Source organism: Syngnathoides biaculeatus, chromosome 2, assembly GCF_019802595.1.
Source record: "Syngnathoides biaculeatus isolate LvHL_M chromosome 2, ASM1980259v1, whole genome shotgun sequence".
Classification (NCBI taxonomy): Eukaryota; Metazoa; Chordata; class Actinopteri; order Syngnathiformes; family Syngnathidae; genus Syngnathoides; species Syngnathoides biaculeatus.
In genome coordinates, this window is record NC_084641.1 from 2105014 (window position 1) to 2126531 (window position 21518).

The 21518-nt window shown below is 42.9% G+C and overlaps 1 protein-coding gene across 2 annotated transcripts; it reads right to left on the minus strand.

Moving 5' to 3' along the window:
- Window positions 1-2030: 2030 nt before the first annotated feature.
- Window positions 2031-21056, minus strand: atp6ap1lb (ATPase H+ transporting accessory protein 1 like b). Of its 2 annotated transcripts, XM_061807622.1 has the most exons (8): window positions 20960-21056; window positions 20446-20817; window positions 11775-11812; window positions 11202-11284; window positions 5967-6205; window positions 5608-5658; window positions 4511-4754; window positions 2031-3917 (listed from the first exon to the last, which is right to left on the minus strand). In XM_061807622.1, the coding sequence occupies exons 2-8, from the start codon at window positions 20577-20579 to the stop codon at window positions 3681-3683; spliced, it is 1026 nt and encodes a 341-aa protein (XP_061663606.1). In that variant the 5' UTR covers window positions 20580-20817; window positions 20960-21056; the 3' UTR covers window positions 2031-3680. The 2 variants fall into 2 exon arrangements, with proteins under 2 accessions (XP_061663606.1, XP_061663615.1); XM_061807631.1 differs by lacking the exon at window positions 20960-21056 and having other exon boundaries at window positions 20446-20836.
- Window positions 21057-21518: the final 462 nt, after the last annotated feature.

Genomic DNA, 21518 nt, shown 5'->3' on the forward strand with positions numbered 1-21518 from the left:
ATTTGAGGGGCATCTATTTGAGCCCTCGGAAGAATTGCACAAATACTTTTACTTTAACTGATTCACGGTTAATTAGAGTCACACGCCTGATGCGTTTACTAACAGTCTACTTGCCTTCCCGACTGTCTCTACAGGAAATCTTTTAATCCAGTCACAGTGGAAGAGCTCAATGGAAAGAAAATGGCAAACATGTATGTTTTTGCAAGGCAACAGAACTGTGTTTTGCTGTTTAAAAAAAAATCAATAAATAAATGAGAGTAAAACCAAACCAAATTGTGTGAAATGAAAGGTTCAACTGGCTGAAAGCCGCAGGAAAGAAGTGTTTTATTTGGTGCGATAAGCAGACAATGTTGAGACTCTTTTGCATTATTCCAAGCGCTCCTCATTCTGGACACAGGATTTGCCCAAAGAATCTCCTTCTTTTTCATATTCAACATTTTCCCGGAAAAAACTTTTCCTTTCCCCTCATTATTTTTTTTTCTGCTTCTCTTGCCTTCCACTTGAATCTTGTTCTTTCAGATGTGAAACTTGTCAAGTGTTTAATTCAAAACTTTCTGCTTCAAAGCCTACAAGAATATTTATATTCCTGGCTGTGCATATGTAGAACAGCGCGATCCACCCCCAAAATTCAGATTCGTCGCTGGCCCACAGGCTGCGCTGCCTTGTTGATTAGTGCCTTGTTTGCAATAATAACATGCCCAAGGGCTAAAATTAGGCCCCTTCGTTCTGGTTGTACTGATAGGGAACGGGGAACTTTGAATCTGTGATTGTCTTGACTGCAAGGTCAAATTAAAAGTTGCCTTCCCGAATCTTACACAAATCAGTGATTGGCAGAATAACAGGAAAATCTGTGAGCGTAAGAGAGTGAAGGGATTGTCAATATATATATTTTGATATTGAAACGTAAAAAACAAAGTATGACGAGGAGATTCCTGCAGAGGTTAAACCCAACAACCCCTCCTTTCAGGCTGAGCTCCCAGCATGCAAAGCAGCTTATTTAGTGCCTCCCCGTTGCAGTTTGGTACCAACAAAGGAGTTGTGTGCATGTAGAACCCTGCGGGCCTCTTCTTTGTGACTGGCAGCTTTACATATAAAACAGGCAGGACTATCTGCCTCTGCTCAGGCCAGGGCCACAAAGTCCACAATCGGCAGCTTTCAGCACGACAAACAACCTCACTTTGAAATTTCATAAATTAAACACAACACGGCGCCACAATGGCGCAGCTGTAGAGTGTTGGCCTCACAGTTCTGGAGACCGGGGTTTAATACCGGCTCCGCCTGTGTGGAGTTTGCATGTTCTGCCCGTGCCTGCGTGTGTTTTCTCCTGGCACTCGGGTCTCCTCCCACATCCTAAAAAACATTAATTGGACACTCTAAATTGGTGTGATTCTCTCCATGTGCCCTGTGATTGGCTGGCAACCAGTTCAGGGTGTATGCCGCTTCCTGCATGATGACAGCTGGGATAGGCTCCACCACTCCTGCGATCCTCGTGAGGATAAGCAGCAAAGAAAATGGATGGATGGACATGATTATTGATCTTTTCAGGCCATCATAAAGAACCTCTCCCTCACATGCTGATGAATCTTTCTTTATTTTTCATTTCTTAGCTTGCATTTTCACTTGAATCTTGCTGTCACTCTTGTTACACGTCAAACAAAGACGAAATTGGTGACGCTTGTCCTGCATTAGCTTGGCATAACCAAAGACAGAATATTTTTGGGCAAACATTTGGTGACATCTAGAGGATGTAATGTAACGTCACACCGTCCGCAGGCACATGGTCATTCAATTGAGAGTCCCACATGGTACGAGTGCAATCTTTTTCAAAATGTTGTCACTACATAATCACGAATTAAAGAAGCTTTTCTCACTATATATATATAATGGAATTCACGCTGTAAACATAAAATCTAACGGATATAAACGGTGAATTGGAATATTATCTGTATTCATTCACATCACAACAAAGCAGGCCATATCCTCTAAATATCATTTATTGTTCAATCAGTTGGTCCTTGGACAACCTACCCGCACTCATTCCATACTTTTCAGGATACACTTATGACCAAAGAACACATTTGACACTGCTACAGATGAACAGAACTGCCATATCAAATGTTAAGATACTTACTGTCATGCTGACTTTTTTTAAATAAAATTTATTTTAAACCAGTGGTAATGACTTAGTCCTGCTGTTCCTGATGCTAGTGTGGCATCTGGCATAATACTGGCATTTATATTTTTTCACTTGCTGTTCGGCATTCCGTAATATTGTCCCTCTATGGCAGCAATTTGGACGTACAGTTCAATTAGACTGGACTTGACTTCATCAGACAACCTTTTTAAATAAGAAAACATTTTAAGAATGGGGGGGGCATCATATCCCTAATCTTAATACCATTGCGCAATGTTTTGTATTTATGATCCGTATTGTGCTGTTTTTAAAGTAAACAGCTGTACTTACAAAGAGATCCAGATGTATCTACAACTTGTATATGAGCATTGTTGTCCAACACCAGTAACAGTTTTTCATGGTTACGTCATTTATAAAAAAGACAAAAAGAAAAAGAAAAAAATGACCTCCTCAGAATGACACATCTGTACATTTACTGTTTTTTTTTTCTGTACATAGCTGGAACGGTTAGCTCTTTTTTTCCACAACATCCCACTCACCATAATTTGTGGCAAGACTTTTGAAGCTTCACTTTGGCATTGACAACCATAGAGGAGCCTTGGCCTCACTGGTCCTAAAACGTGACTCTCAGGTGAGCCGTTTCAGTGATGCGCTCCTGTGGCGCTCTCTGGCGGTCCGTCTTTTGCAGCATTGTTCCTCGTGTAGTCTTTCAAGTCTTCTCAATGGTTAGTGCGTTTGCTACTAACCGACATTGTGCTAGTTTGAGTGTGTCGAACCCCCTTCCCCCTCGTCGCCATCCATCCGTCCGGTCCGTACAAGGCTGTTTCACAGTTAAATTCCAAGCAGCAGTCTGGTTTAGGGGCGGGGTGAGTGACATCCAAAGCTCTGAAGGGCCTTTCACTCCAGCCAGACGCTTGACCAGAGTTTCCTTGTTTTTGCATTCTGTCAAGCTCCTTCTGTATCGTGCCTCGTTGTCTTATTTTAAACTGCGCTTCATGCAACACTTTCTGATTATCAGGAAACACCGCACTAGCTCAGCTTGAGCAGCTTTTTATGGCATGCAGCTAACACGACTAAGAGTGGCTTTTTTTGAAGAATATAGTTGTTGCAGCAGTAAGACATAGGATACTTTTTTTGAGAGCTGGAAAGATGATGAGCGACAAAAGCTTGTAATGTGACACTTGTGAGACATTTAATCGAGAGCATCGGATGTCAGCTGTAATAGCGACAGATAGCCTGGTACGGGTCGCATGGCTGGCTGGGGTAAAGGCCGCTTGTTGCCCCTCAGGGCCCAGGACTGTCCTTGACCTTTCACATTTGGATCATTAACTGAAGGCCCAGGAAAGGCTTGAGCATCCAGGACGACAATGGACGCCAAGATACAAGTCAAAGAGGAAAGAGTATCCTGCATTTACTTGCAAGCGATTTACAAGGTTGGTGAACAGGCTTTTTGTCAAAAAAAAATACTCAGTGGAGGATACTTTTTCCATGACTTGCTCGCCGCCTCAGCCTCGCTTTTCCTCTCTCTGCCCCTGTCCCGGTTTTCTCACAGGCTGTTTTTGTCCGGCAACTCAGCCTCTGGACTCCGGGGGAAGTAGACGGTGGCCTTGTGCTCCTCATAGCGGTCGATGTGCTTGAGGTGGACAACCATATGAAGGGCGTAGGCCAATACCAGGAGTAGAATCAGAGACGTCACCAAGCCCATTAGGATGGCCGGCGTCAGGAAAGTGGCGCAGTCACTGGCCGATGCGAACTTGTCTGACTGCACATTGAAGGCTTGAATCTGAAAGAGAAGGCAGAAAGATGAGATTAGGCTGAACTAAAGAGGACAAGAGACTCTTAGTGGACCTCACGCACACAGGTTGAGGCAGCCTAGCAGATGGCCGAGCACACTGAGTACAGACAGACCAACAGACTGCCAAACATACGGTGCAACTAACTGATGGCACACAAAGGAACATGGCTGGCAAACATACACATGCACACAAGTAGAAAATGGAGTGGGGGGGAGATAAAATTAAACTAGCAGCGAGAATGAACACGAGCATCACATCCTGAATCATCACGCTTGCGTACATTCTTTAAAATTAACAATGCTGGTTGATTAAAACAGATCAAATTTCAATGGTTACACAAACATAGAAAGCGAGTCTTGACAAACATCAAATGCATCAGCAAGCCTTCAATAAGAGACAAACATAGGAAATGATGACGAATAGCTGCTCTATTATTTGATTTCTCTCAACACTGCTGGGATCAGCAAAACAAGCCTCTGCTTTGCTAAATAAACAGTGGGTAAAAAATAATTATTATCACTGGCAGAGGCTGGTAGGAGCCTAAAGAAACAAGAGCTGCACCCCCTTTCTGAAATCGTACTTGGAAATCGGTGAAAGTGATGTGCCAGTTGGCGGATGTGTCCGTGTGGGAGCTGGGCACCAGTAGGGTGTCATATTTGTGCAGACTGCTGACGTGCTGGCAGTGGTAGGATGAGGTGGCGGGCGCATACACCTCGCTGGCGTTGAACGTGGCCTCTTGCGTCCAGTTGTAATGGATGTGCACGCTGTCCAGGGTGAACCAGTTTTGACCTGCTGCCTCGTAAAAAGTGTTTGACATCTGAAGCCTGGAGCAGAAGGCACACATCAATTAAAAACCACAACAACTCAGATTTCACAAATTAAACTCAGGAAAAGGAATACAACATCTGTTTTCTTCCGGTTTCTCCTATTTAGCGAGTAAGTAGTAAGTAATTTAACTTTTCACTCAAGTCTTCATGTGCTGTTTTTAACCTCTGCAGCAACAAAAACAAAATAGCAGGAACACATACATAGTATGAGCTGTGACACTTCAAATAGTAGTTTAGTATGAAACATGCTTGATAAATAGTTTGATTGATTGATTGATTGATTGATTGATTGATTGATTGATTGATTGATTGATTGATTGATTGATTGATTGATTGATTTTAGATCTGCCTCACAAACAAAAGGATTTCAGATTAGAATTTGGGCTTTCATTTTTGCACGTTTACCAGTGGAAGTTCCTTGAAGAACCTGAAATCATCCACACTCAGTGTGCATGTTAATTCGAATGTATGTTGCTCTCTGTCCATTCATCCATTTTCCATGCCGCTTATCCTCACAAGGATTACGGGAGTGCTGGAGTTTATCCGTGCTAACCTCGGCAGGCAGGCAGGCTACACCATGAACTGGTCACCCATCAGTTGCAGGGCAGATATGGGCACCGTCACTTAGCGCGCTGCAATTGACTGGTGACCTGGGTGAATCCAATTATAGAAAGCACTGGAAAATGGATGGACTGCTTATTTTTTCATATAAAATTGTGTTCAGCATTTGCTGTATTTATTCATGATGCATGTATTCAATGTTCTGAGCAGTTTTCGTTAACTCCAGTTAAAAATGTCCACAAAAGGTGCTGATTGGTAAAAACATTTCAAGCAAGAAGACAAACAATACCTGATTACAAGACCTCGCAAGTCTTCCACATCACCAAACTTTAATGAAAGCCTGTATAAAAACAAAATTCTGTCAAAAATAGCCTTAAAAACAATTTCGCTCAGTCACCACATTAAGCACACCCTTCTCTTAAAAGTAGAACAAGTGCAGTATCAAAAACGTCCAATGATACGACAAAAGGCCAACATTGTGTCCGATATTGTATTTATTTAACACCATTTTGATGATTATGTGTTGCTTTAGCTCATCATTATTAATGCAGAAAAGTGCCTGCAATTTTCCAGTTTATTTGCAGATGAAAAAAGAAAGAAATCGACCCCAAGGAGAAGCAAGCGACATGGATTCTTCGTCTTACTTACGTGGCTTTCTCCTTGGTGCAGACTGAGCCTTTGGTGTCCACAGGCGAGTTGGGATTGAACACTCTCTCGGTCAGATCGATGAAAGTGTGATTCCGGTAACGGATGGCCAGCCGCTTGGCCTTGAACAGAATGCAGGTCTTCCCGTTGTAGGAGACGCTCAAAGGGCCGTATGGGCCCATCAGCGACTGGAGCAGCTTCCTCTTGCTGTGAGACATCGCTGAGTGATTCCACTTGAAAGGCTTTAAGCAGAAAAGAACACCATCCACAGTTTATTGAGTTTAACTTTACTATTGACAGTAGCATTCAATGGAGAAAATGAGTGGAACATTGGAAAACGGTTCGAGTAAACCTGCTGTGGGATTGTGTATCAGGAGCATTCTTCCTCTGTAAGCGGTAATGGTGAGCAACAACGCAAAAGTCAAATGTTGACAGACCATTGCTTACTGGTTGTTATTTTGGTAAAAGAAAAAAAGGAGGAACATGGTTTGTAGTTACCGGTAATTACAACTATATTCCCCGAGGTAAATTTGCTGATGGGGGGAGGGAATCTAAATAGAGTTTCTCGGGGGTCTGAAAGCTTGAAAATGCAACACAAACTACCTATCTCTCTTGACAGATAAGAAACCACGAAAGCCGATGCGCGGCTCCACTACACTTTGCCTACTAGAGGGAGACAAGAACTGAGTCTTTATTGTACTGCACAAGCATGTTGATCCCACGTTTACCCATTTGAGGAAAACTGGTTGAACTGTGCATTAACTAGTTGATTGAGCTAGGCTATACAATTGTAATATAACATAAGTGCAGATGATCAGAGGATCCAGCAAATGAACCTAATGTAGGTTGCTTCCTCTGATGAATTAAACAAGATTCCTGACACCCGACACAGGGCCAATTCTGGGCTTTCACTTTTTTGGCATATAAAACGAGATTTCACAGACCTGAGTGGTGAGCAAGTCTGCCTGGCAGTCCTTTTTGGCGTTTACATGTTTTCTCTGGGCTTGCATGGGGTCTCATTGGCTACTTCAGCTTCCTCTCCCGTTCCAAAAACATGCATTCGTTCAATCATTGATCAGTTTCTTTCGATTGTCAATAGGTGTGGATGTGAGCCTGCATGTTGGTTTGTCTGCTGACCAGTTCACCTTTCGCCCAAAGTAAAATGGATATGCTATAGCTCGCCTCTGTCCCAATGAGCACAAGCAACACAGAGATCATATCCTGGAAAGACCAAGTCTTTCATATTTGTGAAAGTGTGTTCAAGTGTATGTATAAATTTATATATAATGATGATATATATAATGAAAATGGTCCCAATTTCTTGTATGGAGGACCACTAACCCACCATTTCCCCAAAAAGATGTGAACATGGAGACAAGCATTAGTGAGAAAGCTTGGATGGATCCACAGTGATGAAGGGTGCTATCTGGTCTATTATGAAGCTGAAAAGGGATTTAAAATAAGTCAAGCATGTGAGTATTGCGGAGGAGTCTCTTGATTTTCACAACAATGGCAAATTTGGAATATTACAATCGCTGTGATGTGTCTGTCTCTCGACGGCACATGTAATAACGCCTAAAAATGAATTTTCACAGGGTTCCGACATTAACAGCAGAATGCTCAAAATCCATAAGTCCCTATCATGTAGTATAATCACAATAAATCCTTTTTAGAAAGCTTCAAATTCAGGTGACCTTGTTCTAAAATGTGCTGAAACTCCTCTTGTGCGTTTGGGCAAAGAAATTTTTGAACAGCTTATTAACACAGCTGACATGACCACAAAGTGAAAGGGATTTATTCAGAGTTGGATTTGAGTTAGTCAGGAGCAGATGTTTGCTAAGAGGGAAACGTAATGTATATGCCAGGAGCTCCTCCATCTTTTTAATCGCTCTGCTCTGAGGGTCCGTTGCATTGGAAGGTAATTGTGTTAATCTGACACTGTTTTATGAGACATTTAACTGAAAGGGCTGTTTCTATCATTTAACTAACTGGCTAAGAATTGTTGCATACCGTTTATGTATTTCATGCCTGGAATGGCCACTTTTGGGAATGCACAATATTTTGAAAGAAAAAAAATAGAAGAAAAAGAAAAGGAACCAGAAACTATGTACATCCAGCCATTTTCTGCGTTGCTTATCCTCACGAGGGTTGTGGGAGTGCTGGAGCCAATCGTAGCTGTCATTGGGTAGGAGGCGGGGTACACCCTGAACTGGTTGCCAGCCAATCACAGGGCACGTGGAGATGGACAAAAGTCGCATTCACAATCACACCTAGGGGCAATGAATGAAACAGGAGTGCCTAGAGCAGACATGTCCAAAGTCCGGCCCCCGGGCCAATTGCGGCCCGTGGACAAATTTTTACCGGCCCGCGGGCTCTATCATGAAATCAATAATATGCGGCCCGCCAGCACTGTTGACCACAGTATAAAATACATGTGTACAAAAAGCTATTTTTCATATTTTTCATTTCACCAGAAGATGGCAGTAGCCCTGTGGCCGCACTCTGGCCGCCGTGACCCTTGACCTTGCGTGATCGTTTCAGCCCAGCCCATTTCTAACATGGCGTCTGTAAACAAAAAAAGGAAAGTTGACCGCGAGGGCCGCCGCTTCCAGGACAAGTGGAAATTTGAGTATTTTTTCACTGAAATACGAAACAACTGTGTCTGCCTAATTTGCCAAGAGACTGTGGTTGTTTTCAAGGAATTCAACATCGAGAGGCACTACCAGACGAAACATGCTATCTACGACAAGCTAACTTGTAACAAACGCGGTGAAAAAGTGAAGCAACTGGAAGCTGTTTTAACGGCACAGCAAAGCTTTTTCACAAGAGTCCGTGAGTCAAATGAAAATGCCACAAAGGCAAGCTACGAAGTGGCAACGCTAATTGCAAAGCACTGCAAACCTTTCACTGAGGGTGAATTTATTAAAGACCGTGTAATGAAAATGGTTGAGAAAATTTGTCCCGCGAAGAAGCAAGAGTTTGCCAATATTTGCCTGGCTCGTAATACTGTGGTACGGAGAATTGAAGACGTTTCATTAGATATTAAGAGACAGTTAGAGGCAAAAGGAACTGAGTTTGACTTTTTCTCGTTAGCGTGCGATGAAAGCACGGATGCGTCCGACACTGCTCAGTTACTGATCTTTTTAAGAGGAGTGGACAATGACATGAACGTGAGTGAAGAGCTTCTGGACCTCCAGAGTCTGAAGGGCCAAACAAGAGGAACGGATTTATTTGTTTCTGTTTGTTCCACCGTAGATGACATGAAAGTACAGTGGAATAAAGTCACCGGGATTATTACGGACGGCGCACCTGCCATGGCTGGCGAGCGGAGTGGATTATCAAGCCTTGTCTGTAACAAAGTCAGCGAAGAAGGAGGCAGCGCTATTAAACTCCACTGTATTATTCATCAAGAAGTTCTCTGTGCCAAATATATGAAATATGATAATGTTATGAAACCGGTGATAAAGACTATTAATTATATGTGCCACCGCCAGTTTCAACAGTTTCTTCTCGACATCCAGGCTGAATACGGAGATGTTTTGTATCACACCGACGTAAGGTGGCTCAGTCGGGGGTCTGCGCTGCAGCGCTTCTTCTCTCTCAGGGAGGAAATTGGACAATTCTTGACTAAAAAGGGACAACCCATGCCACAATTAAATGATCCTGTTTGGCTGGCTGATTTGGGATTTTTAGTTGACATAACGCGACATCTGAATGCGCTGAACACAAGCCTTCAAGGGCAAAATGCAGTGGTAAGCCAACTGTATTCACACATCAAAGCCTTTCGGACCAAGCTGCTACTTTTCCAAAGACACCTGTCACTGGCGCAGCCCAATACCGCACATTTCCCGTCGCTGCAGGAAATTGTGACCAGTTTCCCACAGATCAATATCAGTGCGCAAATGACAAAGTATGCAGCAGACATCTCATCTCTGGTTGAGGAGTTTCAGCAGCGCTTTCGGGACTTTGCAGCTATTGAAAAGGAGATCACGCTTTTTTCCTCTCCTTTCTCCGTGGACCCTGATGACGCTCCAGACCACCTGCAACTGGAGCTCATTGAGCTGCAGTGTGACGCCGAGCATCGCAGTCGGCACCAACAGCTCCCTCTTGTCAACTTCTACCGCCAGCTGGATGAAGGCAGGTTCCAAGCAATTCGGACATTTGCTAAGAAAATGCTGAGCTTGTTTGGCTCCACATACATGTGCGAGAAGACATTCTCCGTTATGAACATTAACAAGAGCCGCATGAGGACGAGACTGAGTGACTCTCACCTGCGTGACGTCTTGCGCATCAAAACCACTGCTCTTGAGCCAGACATGGACTACATACTGCAGTCAAGATCCCAGTATCACCCTTCACATTAGTGCAGGCAAGACCTTTGTTAAGTCCTCTGAGTTGAATAAATTCTTAAATCTCAGTTAATTAATTTTTTTGTGATGGTCAAAATCACAGTTTGAATATGCAGTGATCATTGTTTTGTTTTCAGCACTTTTCCTACAGTGAGCATATAATAGTGAATAATATGTAATGTTTCACATGAACTTAGATATCCTTTATAGTTTTCTTAATTTTTTGTGGTTTGTGATTTCGGTAAAAACCTAAATGTAAAAAAAAATGTAAAAGTAAAAGTATGCCATTTGTAATTAAATTAAAAAAAATCCCAAAAAGTTAATTTGTATTTAATGTTAATGGTTCAAAGAATGTCAGGCTAAATAGTCGGCCCCCACACATTTTCACCTTACCAAATCTGGCCCTCTTTGCAAAAAGTTTGGACACCCCTGGCCTAGAGAAAACCCACGCAGGCACGGGGAGAACAAGCTCCACACAGGCAGGACTAGGATTTGAATCCAGGTCCTCAGAAGTGTGAAGCCAACGATCTAACCAGTTGCGGCACCATGCCACCCCAGAAACTAAAAAGGAAACTTTATTCTATAGAAGTCAGCCAAAACCACATCTGACAGATGGCCACACAGATGTGTCGCTTAGTATGGTGCAGTGTGTGTGTGTTCGTGCGTGTGTGTGGATGCGTGTGTGTGTGTGCATGGAGGCAAAGATGTTCCTTTGCTGAATGTGACACCCAGGAATATTCTCACATCCAAGGTCACAAACAGTAGCCGAGTGTTCTGTTTGGCTTTCGTGTGGGTACAAGAAGTGGATGCACAATTGTGATGTGCAGATAAAGATGAGGCAATGGCGCAGAGGCAGAAGTGCTGTGCTGTGGGTGCGTGCGTTGCGTACCTGCAGGATTCTCCTGAGTGGGTTTTCATCTTCAGGCGTTAAAACAATCTCTTCGCTCTCTAGGCCATACTCGCCATCCTGACCTGAAAACATGTTTTCACAGTGCAAGGCTATATCAGCATACAAATTAAGATGGTTCAACATAATCATAAAGGTTCAGCCCCTTTCACACAACCACACATGCATGCTACTTGACACACACATGCACAAATAGAGCCTGCCTACACCTCCGTGCTCAGGCTCCGCTCTATTTCCAGTTGTTTTGCGTCATCACTGTGACTCATCAGCGGTTATTTTTTTATTTTTGGCAGAAACGCCATGATTCGGTATTTAGAAATATCCTCATTTGCTTGCATCATGAGATGATTGAAATTGGAGCAGTGTTTTTTGTTCTTTTTGTTGAACCACCTAAAGGTAATCTGCCGGGTTTGGGGTGCATAAATAACCCAAGACATCCATCCCACTTCTGTTTGCATTAGAGTGAAGCAAACGTGTGTCGGGAACAAAATGCATTTGTCAGCATGGTTGGCTTGATTGAATCAGGCCTTCCGTCACGCCATGTTTGTCACTTACTTGATGTGACTCTTGTGGCTTGTTTGGGGTTCTCTCTGCTGTGAAAAAAAGAAACGACATCATCAGATTTGGAGCACAAAGCAGGAAGTGACACACTGAAGATTTATTGACGATGTCAAATAAATTGAAAATAACATCTTGAAGCCTCCTTTTGGATTAATTGGTCACTTTTTTTGCCAAGCAGCTGTTTTTTTTTTTTTATTCCTAAGTGTGTTGAGTTCGCTGCCACTATACAGCACTCATATCTCAAGACTATAGACCACTGTACAGTATTGTGAAGTGATAACTGATATCAATGTTCATGATCACTCTATCTCTCTCACACTCACATACACACTATGAACATCTTAAGCACATTTCCTCTATACTGTACAAACAAGCTCAGATCTTATCTGCAAGTCTGTCTCCTTGATTGCAGGGAAGGATCCAATTCCTTGGCGGACTGCTAATCACCGATGTGGTACTGAGACATCTTTTGCTCTGGGGGCATATTGGACATGCAATTATTTCCCTCGCGTGTGTGTGTCAGGTCCATGGCCTAGCTACTGCAATGGGCGGTGCTTCCTGTGAGGTGGGTGGCCAGGCCACTGCCCTGGGCAGTGCCACCTCTGACAGCTGTCACAGCTGTTGCATTTTGGACATTAATGGACAAGCACTTCAGTGGTGAATGTGCCTTCGGCATTTTCCAGTTCGTTGCGCATGGTTTACTGCATCCTGAGATACTCCGGTACTGTGCGTAAGTCGCAGGTTTCATGTAGCGCAATCCTTTGTCACAGCGAGCCTGTGCCTCTTTAGTTTGACCACGTCTTGTCCATGTTTCTTAGTTTGCCTCATAGTCATCGGACCTTGTGCACGTTTTTGGATCTTGCTTGCTGCCTAGTGTTTTTGTGATTCCACCTGTTTTGGATTGCCTTTTTGTGTTTGACCTCATTTAGTAATAAAAACACTCTTAAGATCATGCTCTTGCCTCAAAGTCCTGCATTTGAGTCCGCCCCCGTGCCGCGGGCTCATGACAGTGTGTCTGAAGCCAGCATCCGCTCCACGCTCACTCAAAGTCAGTCCTCCACCGACAACTCGAGTGAAGCTAATCCCGTTCCTTTTAACCGTCCAGTCAAAGACGTCATACAGTGGAAATTGGCTTACAAGGCGGCACCGGGTGGTCCCGTTCTACTTGTCGGGATGCTTTGCTCTAACTCTGTGGTCTGCGCTGACCTGTCGCTGATCATCCAGGACGCTTGGTAATCCTCACACAATAGCTTGTTATAATTGACCAGTTAAAGGTAAGCCTAATACCTTTTGAAGAGAGCATGACAGCTACAGTCTGCCATCTGTCATGTTTCTTTTCCAATTTCAATGTTTATTTATCACCTAATCAGCCAATAAGGAACTTTAGTGGTGCATAAATGCCGTTACACCTTGCTGGGATCAAAACATGTTGGAATCAATATTCATGTCAACTTCAAGCACTTAAAAGTTGTTCAGTGGGTCAAGGTGAGTTTAGTTTAATCATATCTAGCAGCAGCAGTTGGAAATGTGTGAAAGGGCAACAGCCAACGTTGTTGTTTTCTCTTTATTCTTCCGAAGTAGTCATAATCTGGATGTATAGATACTTTTGCCATTCATGCAAGTTGTGTATTTGAAGCAGTTGTGCTGACTTTTGGCTTTGTTCATGGAGAAGAACATTTTTGACGTCACTGAGATGTTCAGCCTATTTTTTAGGTGCGTGTTGTTGCCCAAAGTTTTTTTTGTTTGTTTGTTTTTGTTTTTTTCCTGGCTCCTGCATCCAAGTGATGTGCAGAATGGCTCAGACACAGTTGACATGATTTCCACCCCACATCCTCCACCCCCGCATCTCAGACATTAAACATTCAATGTTGTGCTTGAGGGAAAGGGGGAATTATGGTCCACCTATAAAATCACTGCAATGTCAAGTCAGACTGGGCTTTATAGTTATGTTTTCTGCATTGCATGTGATTGCATTCAAAAAGTCCAGCACATATGAAAAAGTACACACTGCTGTTCAAATACCAGGTTTTGTCAGATCAAAACAAAGGAGACCAAGATAATTCATTTCAAGCGTTTTTCCAGCATTAAAGTGACCTATGATCTGTGCACACTGTAATCTTCTTGAGAGTGGAAGTAAAAATAATATGGTTGTAGATATGTGCACACCCTCTTCCAACTGGGTATATGGCCATGCTGCTAGAATGAATCAGTCACGTTCAAAAATGTGCTAAATGGGAGTCAATCAACACCTGCTACCTTTAAAAATCATCTATTAACCCCAAATAATGTTCATCTGATCTATTTAGCTTTTCCAAACTTTTTTTCAGTCCACGTTTTGTGTTAACACACTGTTGTTTCAAAACGTTCATAATTTCCACTAACAAGCAGTGTTTGTGCTCGCATCTAACATATCTTTTCGAATTATGACCAAAACGTTTAAGCTTGTTTATATCTGATATTAACACATTTCCAGATTCAGAGATTTCAAGAACAACATTTTGAAAGCAAGGTTGGGTCAAGTCTGCCCTTCTGAAGTGATTGCAAACAGTACTGCAAGTTGCCAAATGTATTTATATAAAAGTCCCAGCGGTCTGGAGCAGGTATCCACCCATCTAGTGCAATTTCCACCTGGACAATGTTGTATAGTTGGGTGCCAGGTGGATTAGGATTAGCGGTGAACACAGGCCAGGTCGACAGGAGCGCCGCCGCCAGAGAGACGGAGGGCACCAGCAAATTGAAGAGATTAACAAAGTCAGAGATTAATGAAGCCAGAGTCAGCAGCATACTGGACAGTACAAGTGCTAAGTGAGTATTTTGAGCAATTTGTGAGACAATAGCAATTCAATGTGGAAAACAAACTAAATGAGGCTGGAGCATATTCTACTAAGGCCATATTCCTTCTTTTCCTTCCCATCAAAACGAGCCTCCAACCAACAACATTCATACCATACTATGACAAATATTACACAACTGGCTTGCTCTATCGAGGAAATCAGCCTGAGACTTGCTAAGCCAAGGGCATGATGATGTCTTAACTGCTGTTAAGAGTAGTTCGTGTCTCTGTAAATTAAGAGCTGCACAGGGGAAGAGGTGGGAATATAAGACAAAAATGATCATTGTTGCACGTCCAACAGTACAACTCAGGCTCCATCCATCACGCCCACCTCAGTATGGCTGAAGGGGACCAGAGGAGTGCACAAGTTTAGCTAAAGCCCTCGAGTTTGTTCTGATGCCAATTGACCCCTCCGTGGATATTGCGCAATCCGCGTCACTGACCAATCAGAGGCCAGAGATCTGCATAAACCAAAGCCCGTTTTTGCTCCCGCCATTTTCTCAGACAACATTGCATGGTCCAGTATAGGGTTAGTTAGTGTTTTATCGCGTATTTGGGTTATTTAACAAAAAATATGGCTAAGAGGTGTAGTCACGAACTTTGTAATAGTGACGACAGGTATCCTGAAAGGCTAGTTGGTGAAGTTCGATTCGTACCCTTTCCAAAACCGAAGACCCAGTACGAAAAATGCCTCCGATGGATCAAACTTTGTGGAAGACCGCATCATCAACTAAATCCATCTAATATCAACCGGAACAGATATGTTTGCACGAAGGTATGCCTTATTTTTGATTTTCAATACATGTCTCGTATAAATGAATTCGAAGTTCTTCGCAAGCATAACATTGCTACGTGTGAACGATTGACACACTTATTCTTTGTTGAGCAATATTTAGCGATGATCGGACTGCACAAACGTGTCGCTTTGTTGCCGGCTCGCGGCCGAAGCTTAACCAGACTGTGTTTGCACGAAGATATGCCCTATATTTGATTTTTAATACACGTCTCGTATAAATGAATGAGACGTTCTTCGCTAGCATAGCATTGCTACGTGTGAACGATTGACACACTTATTCTTTGTTGAGCGATATTTAGCGATGATCGGACTGCACAAACGTATTGATTTCTGGCTGGCTCGCGGCCGAAGCTTAACCAGACTGTGTTTGCACGAAGATATGCCCTAAATTTAATTTTTAATACACGTCTCGTATAAATGAATGAGGCGTTTTCCGCTAGCATAACATTGCTACGTGTGAATGATTGAATGAAATCAGAAGCATGGCGTCTCTCTCAGTTGAGAATGTATTGTATTGTATTGTATTGTATTTGCCATTTTTACTAATTGTTTGTCTTACATCAGCGCACATGGCGTGACGTCACTTCAGGAGGCGTGGTTAAGTGCCCTGTACGGAGGGGTCAATTTGGCAAGGTCAGCAACCTTGGGACCGCTGCAGCTGTGTGATTGGCTGAGAAAGTCACATGGTCCCTGAGTGGAAAACATACTCTTTTACATCATAAACGCCACCCTTTTGGCTCACCTCACTCCCTTTTGATATAGCTATGTATTTGTACACACCTGCCAGTGTGCCACCTGACGTCATCGGGATGTTTTGATTTGACCACAAAGGACTCAAATGGACTGCATAGCTGGAAAACTACTGTCTCATGTGTTCATGTTGATGCTGATTGTTGTAAGCAGCAATATATGAAACAGCACAAGAATGCATATTGAAAATCAAGACTTCACAATTGATGGACAACTGACATTTGTCACACGGGGAACTACTGTAGACATCCTGGGACTAAAAACAGGAAGTCCTCGGTTTAATTTAGGCAATATGTTGTTACAGCTATCCGACGATGACCTACTAACGCCGTCTCATTTGTGTGCCAAGATTTGGCACACTCTCAAGCATGTAGACGACATAATACTGTACGACGCCGAAGAGGGCTCAGCCTCCACAAATATTTAGCATCCAACTGGGCGAACGTCAGCGGCACGCCTCATTTATCATCATCAATTTGTGCGGCTCGAAGTCTCCATTTGTGATATTGGTGAGATTCTGTTTCCTGTTGAAAGTCCTGTGATGTTCAATTAATTAACTGAATACCTTTTTCATATACTGTACATATAGCTTTTAAGAGCAGAACAATAGCGCAAATGACTACATGAGCGTGTCCTATAAACACTCACTCACATTGTGGGTTGTAGTAAAATTATATGGAGCCACAGCGTGGAGCATTCAGCTTGCACATCTGAATCAGAATCTCAGCTTTGACCTTCCTGTGTGGAGTTGGCAGTAAGTTCTCCCCGTGCTTGCGTGGCTATTGTCCAGCATCTACGGCTTCTTCCTGCATTCCGAAGATAGGATTTTTAGGTAAAGTCAAGACTTAATTGGGTGTGGTCCATCGTCTATATGCCCTGCGACTGACTGATATACACACACGCATGGACCCAGTCTCTCCAGATCACTCGTGACTGTCAAAAGGATAATTTACATCAATAAGAATGAACCTGAAGCTATACTTCTATATGTTAAAAAAAAAAAATCCTGTATATTTTATAAATTGTTGATGACAATCAATTGTACTATATTGTATTGGACTATAACAATGTACGACATCACAAGTGTTTCAGCCTCTTAATTGCTTAACACAAGACCTGAAAAACAAACGGCACAGTTGACAAATTGAAACAGTTTACAGTACGGCCTGAATGCTGCCCAATTCAAGCATGCGTCATCTTTACGTTGAAGGTTTTATTTATTGTTCTTAATATGAGAAAGAATGTCCTTTTGAAAGAAATGTTTGTCTCCTTCATTGGCATTGCTGTCATTCTTTAGAATGCCAATGTTTGCTTCATGTGGCTCAGGTCGATTTCATAAACATCAGGACCTCTGCCAAGGTCAAACAAGCCTATTTTGGGGGAGCACTAAATAATATGAGCCTTGATATGAACTGCGCTTTTTTCATAATAACATACATGTTATATTCAAAATAAGGAAAAAAGTAGTTGGTTGAGCCACACCTTTATCCCGATGTACATCAAAATTGAAAGTTCTTTCACAGCACATGAACCAGCACCGTTCTGTTTAAATAATCGGTCAAAGAAAACACCACATAATCCCATGCTGGGCAGGTGCAGGCAGGCCTATTAATAGATTTATTCATTGAGATTAGATTGAGATGTTGCTCGTCCCTGTTGGCATTTTTGTGGAAATTTCATTACAGCTTCTAATTTAACAGCAAGTCAAGTGTCGAACAATTCAATATGCTGCAGAGATCTAACCAGATTTTTGCTCCTGAACTCAAGTATCCTTGGTTTATGGATCAATTGAGTAAGAAACTTGCTTAGTAATTATAGACAGATAATTTCCACTGTTAGCTGTTGCTCTTTTAAATGTTCATTCATCACTGATCAATCTTCAACTACAAAGCCAAGATTTTGCTCTCATCAGTGTCTTTATTCGGGTTAATGTGACACTGTTTGAAAGTTTAAGGTTGCCTCGCTTGCACACACACACACACACACACACAAAGACACACGCGCACACACTATGGGACTAGACAGCAAAATATGCCTTAACCCTTAATCTTGATGCAGCGTCACTTTGTTGAAATAGCAGTGCACTAGAGGAAGGCTGCATATGCAGGTCATATGTCACACAAAGTCCTTTGGATGTTCGATTTCCCCTGAAGGGGAATTGCGTTGCACTTCAAAAGAAATAAGATCATTCTAAGATGCCTGAGAAATGTAACGGCTCTAACATTCTGAGTCATTACATTCATTTGTTTAGAAACATGGTATATTTTAGTATAACAGTTGGGTTCAAAATAATAGCAGCATGTTTGGAAAAACAAGCGGGGCAATGCTCAACATATGTTTAATTAACTATATACAACATACTATTATATATCATATGGCTTTATATGTTAAAAACTTTTTTCCTGTTCAGCATCCTGTTGAATTTGTTTGGAAGGAAATAAGCAAAGTAGAGCAAAGCACTCATTGAGCTTTACATCATTAAAAGTATTTAAAAACAGAGAAAACAATTAATAAATAATAAAAAACAAAGCACTATTAAAATAGCATACAGTGCCAGAAATATCATTTAAAAATGGAAATATGTACTCTAAAATGCATGAGAAAAAAGATTTTAACCTGGATTTATAAACATTCACAAATAAAACCAAAAAAAAATAGTACTAATACAGTACTTGAAAAAGAAAAAAATGTAATTTTGATGCTGTGTATACACATTTCTTCAGGGATTTTTCTAAAACATGATGTTGTAGATTACTACACAGATCCCAAATTGAGAAAGTTCAGCTGTACCTTTTGACATGGTGAAAATATCAATATATCAATTTGATGAGTAAAAGAAGTATTTTTCATTCTGTATTTATAAAATATTGAAAACTGTTTGGCACTAATCCATTTTGAAGCAAACTTCACTTTCAGCCACTGGGATTTGTATTTTTTTCATTTTATTTTATTTTGGAGTGTGTCCGAGCTAAAACTGATCTTGCAACTTCAGGACCCAAGCTGTTCCATTTTGATCCTAGCCCAATGGGATCAGAGCTTTAAGAAGAAAGCAATGTACCCTAATGCATTGGCATGGGAACAGATAGGTGGGAAAGTTCAATAGGAGTTCAGTGTAATTACAGCAAAAACAAAACCAAAGTTCCCTTCATCCATCCCTCCATCCCATCCTTTCATTGGGTCTACCATTTGAGTTTAGCCACAGAATCTGGAGTTTATTTCAGTTGATCCAACCCCTAGAATGATCACAAGTAATATGTCTCGAGGTTGTGAGCAAGGCATTGAGTGGGAATTTGTCTTTATGACACTCTGCTATGCAAAGCTCTACACTGTCAATGGCAACTTAAAGCTTTCCTGTCCACAAGCTGCTGTATTTGTGGTCTCTTTTGCCTGCGTGGGGACTTGGCCCGTGACCATGCCTTTCCATAGTTCAAGTTCCTGCAGATCAGCTTCTGCTGGCCCTGACCTATCGCATCCTTTTATTCATGATGTATCCGTTCCTTGAGAGATGCCTTTTGTTGGTGAGCGTAATCGTGTCAACAGTTCACCCCGCAAAAATACGTGTGGCACGGCGTGGAATAGTTCCACGAGGCGGGCCTTGCTTTTGGTCTCTGTAATGACTCTGTGAGCCGGCGAGGACTCAAAGCTGATGTTCAGTCTCGCTGCCGTCACACTGTTGTCAGTGGCCTCTGAAAGTTTGAGCCACATTTGACCTGCAGGACTGCAACATGCAGACACGTCTGGCTACAATTGCCTTCCCCAAACTCCCACCTCTCTCACTCTATCCGCCACACCACCAAACCAGCACCACCCATCCTCCCTCCCCTCCCTCCCGTGTTCTCTCTCAATGACTGCATCAGTAAATTGACTCCAGCAGACCACCCTTGATGCATCCTCTCCTCCCTGTCCCATCCTTGTTTACCTTCTCTCCGTGTCCCCCTCCAACCCCTCGCATGCCCGCAACGCCCCCCCACTCCTCCCACCCCAGCCTTATTTCGCATCTTCCTTTCGAACCCGACACTATTGTATGTATATAGACAGCAGCCTCATCTGTGATCGATGAGTAGCGTCTGATGCAGTCCCCAAGACTGAGGAAAACAAAGGTTCACAGTGCAGCCCTCTGCAAACACGAGCCGCATTCGCTGTTTAGGAGATGACCAGCCAAGGTGAGATGGAGAGGTAAAACGAAATGAAGGAATACCAAAGGAAGAATCAACCTTGCATCCCACCCCGCATGCACACACACGCACCTCTTTCGTTCATAGCGATGGAGAGGAGGATGTCTTTACCTTCTGTCCAAGATTTCAGGCACTTCATCGTAGCTGAGTCCCGACTGCAGCTCTTCGTCGGAGAGAGTCAGAGCAGGCCGGCTGAGAGCAGACAGCAAGGCGATGGAGCACAGGAGGAATGCGTGCGCAGCCATTGAGACAATGAGAGGAGACTGCCGCTGCCAGAGCGGCGCTTCATAATCTGCTCCGCAAGCTCTTGTGAGCGGCACTGGTCAGGGCCAATCAGCGGAAAGCACGGAGCATCGGCGTGCGTCACAGTCTAGCTCGTTGCACTCTCCTCCCCCTCCTCCTCCTCTTCTCAGCTCTGCTTGTTTCACGCTGCTCAGCCTCCCACATCCACTTCTGAGCTCTCCATCCACTACACACAGGTAGCTGCAGGCCAGCCCCACATTTAGGAAGCGTCTTGTTCTATGTAACATACCTTTGCTGCCTCCAACGTCATCCTTACATTTGCATACACACACATACACACACACACACACACACATGCAGTCACAGCAGCAATCACACAAACCTGGCAAAGTCAAGGTCAGATCCCAGAGGATGACAGGAGGACGTTGGCAAAGGGAGGGGGACAAGTCGGAGCCACAACTGCATGACCTAGATCTCCAGTGTGCTGCAACAAAAGCAGAATTAATTCACATGATCTATGCGTTGTTGTGAGCTCACAGCTGAGGAAATTGTCCAGTGAGGCTGCAAATATGGATGACAGCAGCAGCTGAGCAGCAGTGGGGGAGAGACTGGAGAAAGGGTCCAACCTCCGCTGACCCTGACCAATGATTCGATTTCCGCCATGGCTTTCATCTGTCATGAACATCTCACCTAGTCGTCCATTACATTATTTTACCATAGCTAATGAGCAAAATATCAAGAGTGGTTATATAACAAAATGGTTTGACTTACTATGGTGGTAGATTTTCTCATCGATGCGTCACATGGACTCCGTCTGTCCTTTTTCCTTCCACAAGAGCACTGCTTTGTTTACAATTTCAAGACAGATACCATTCAGAAATCCTCAATACTTTGGCATCTGGCATAAATAGAATATTTATTAATTATTGCCCAGAGGTAAT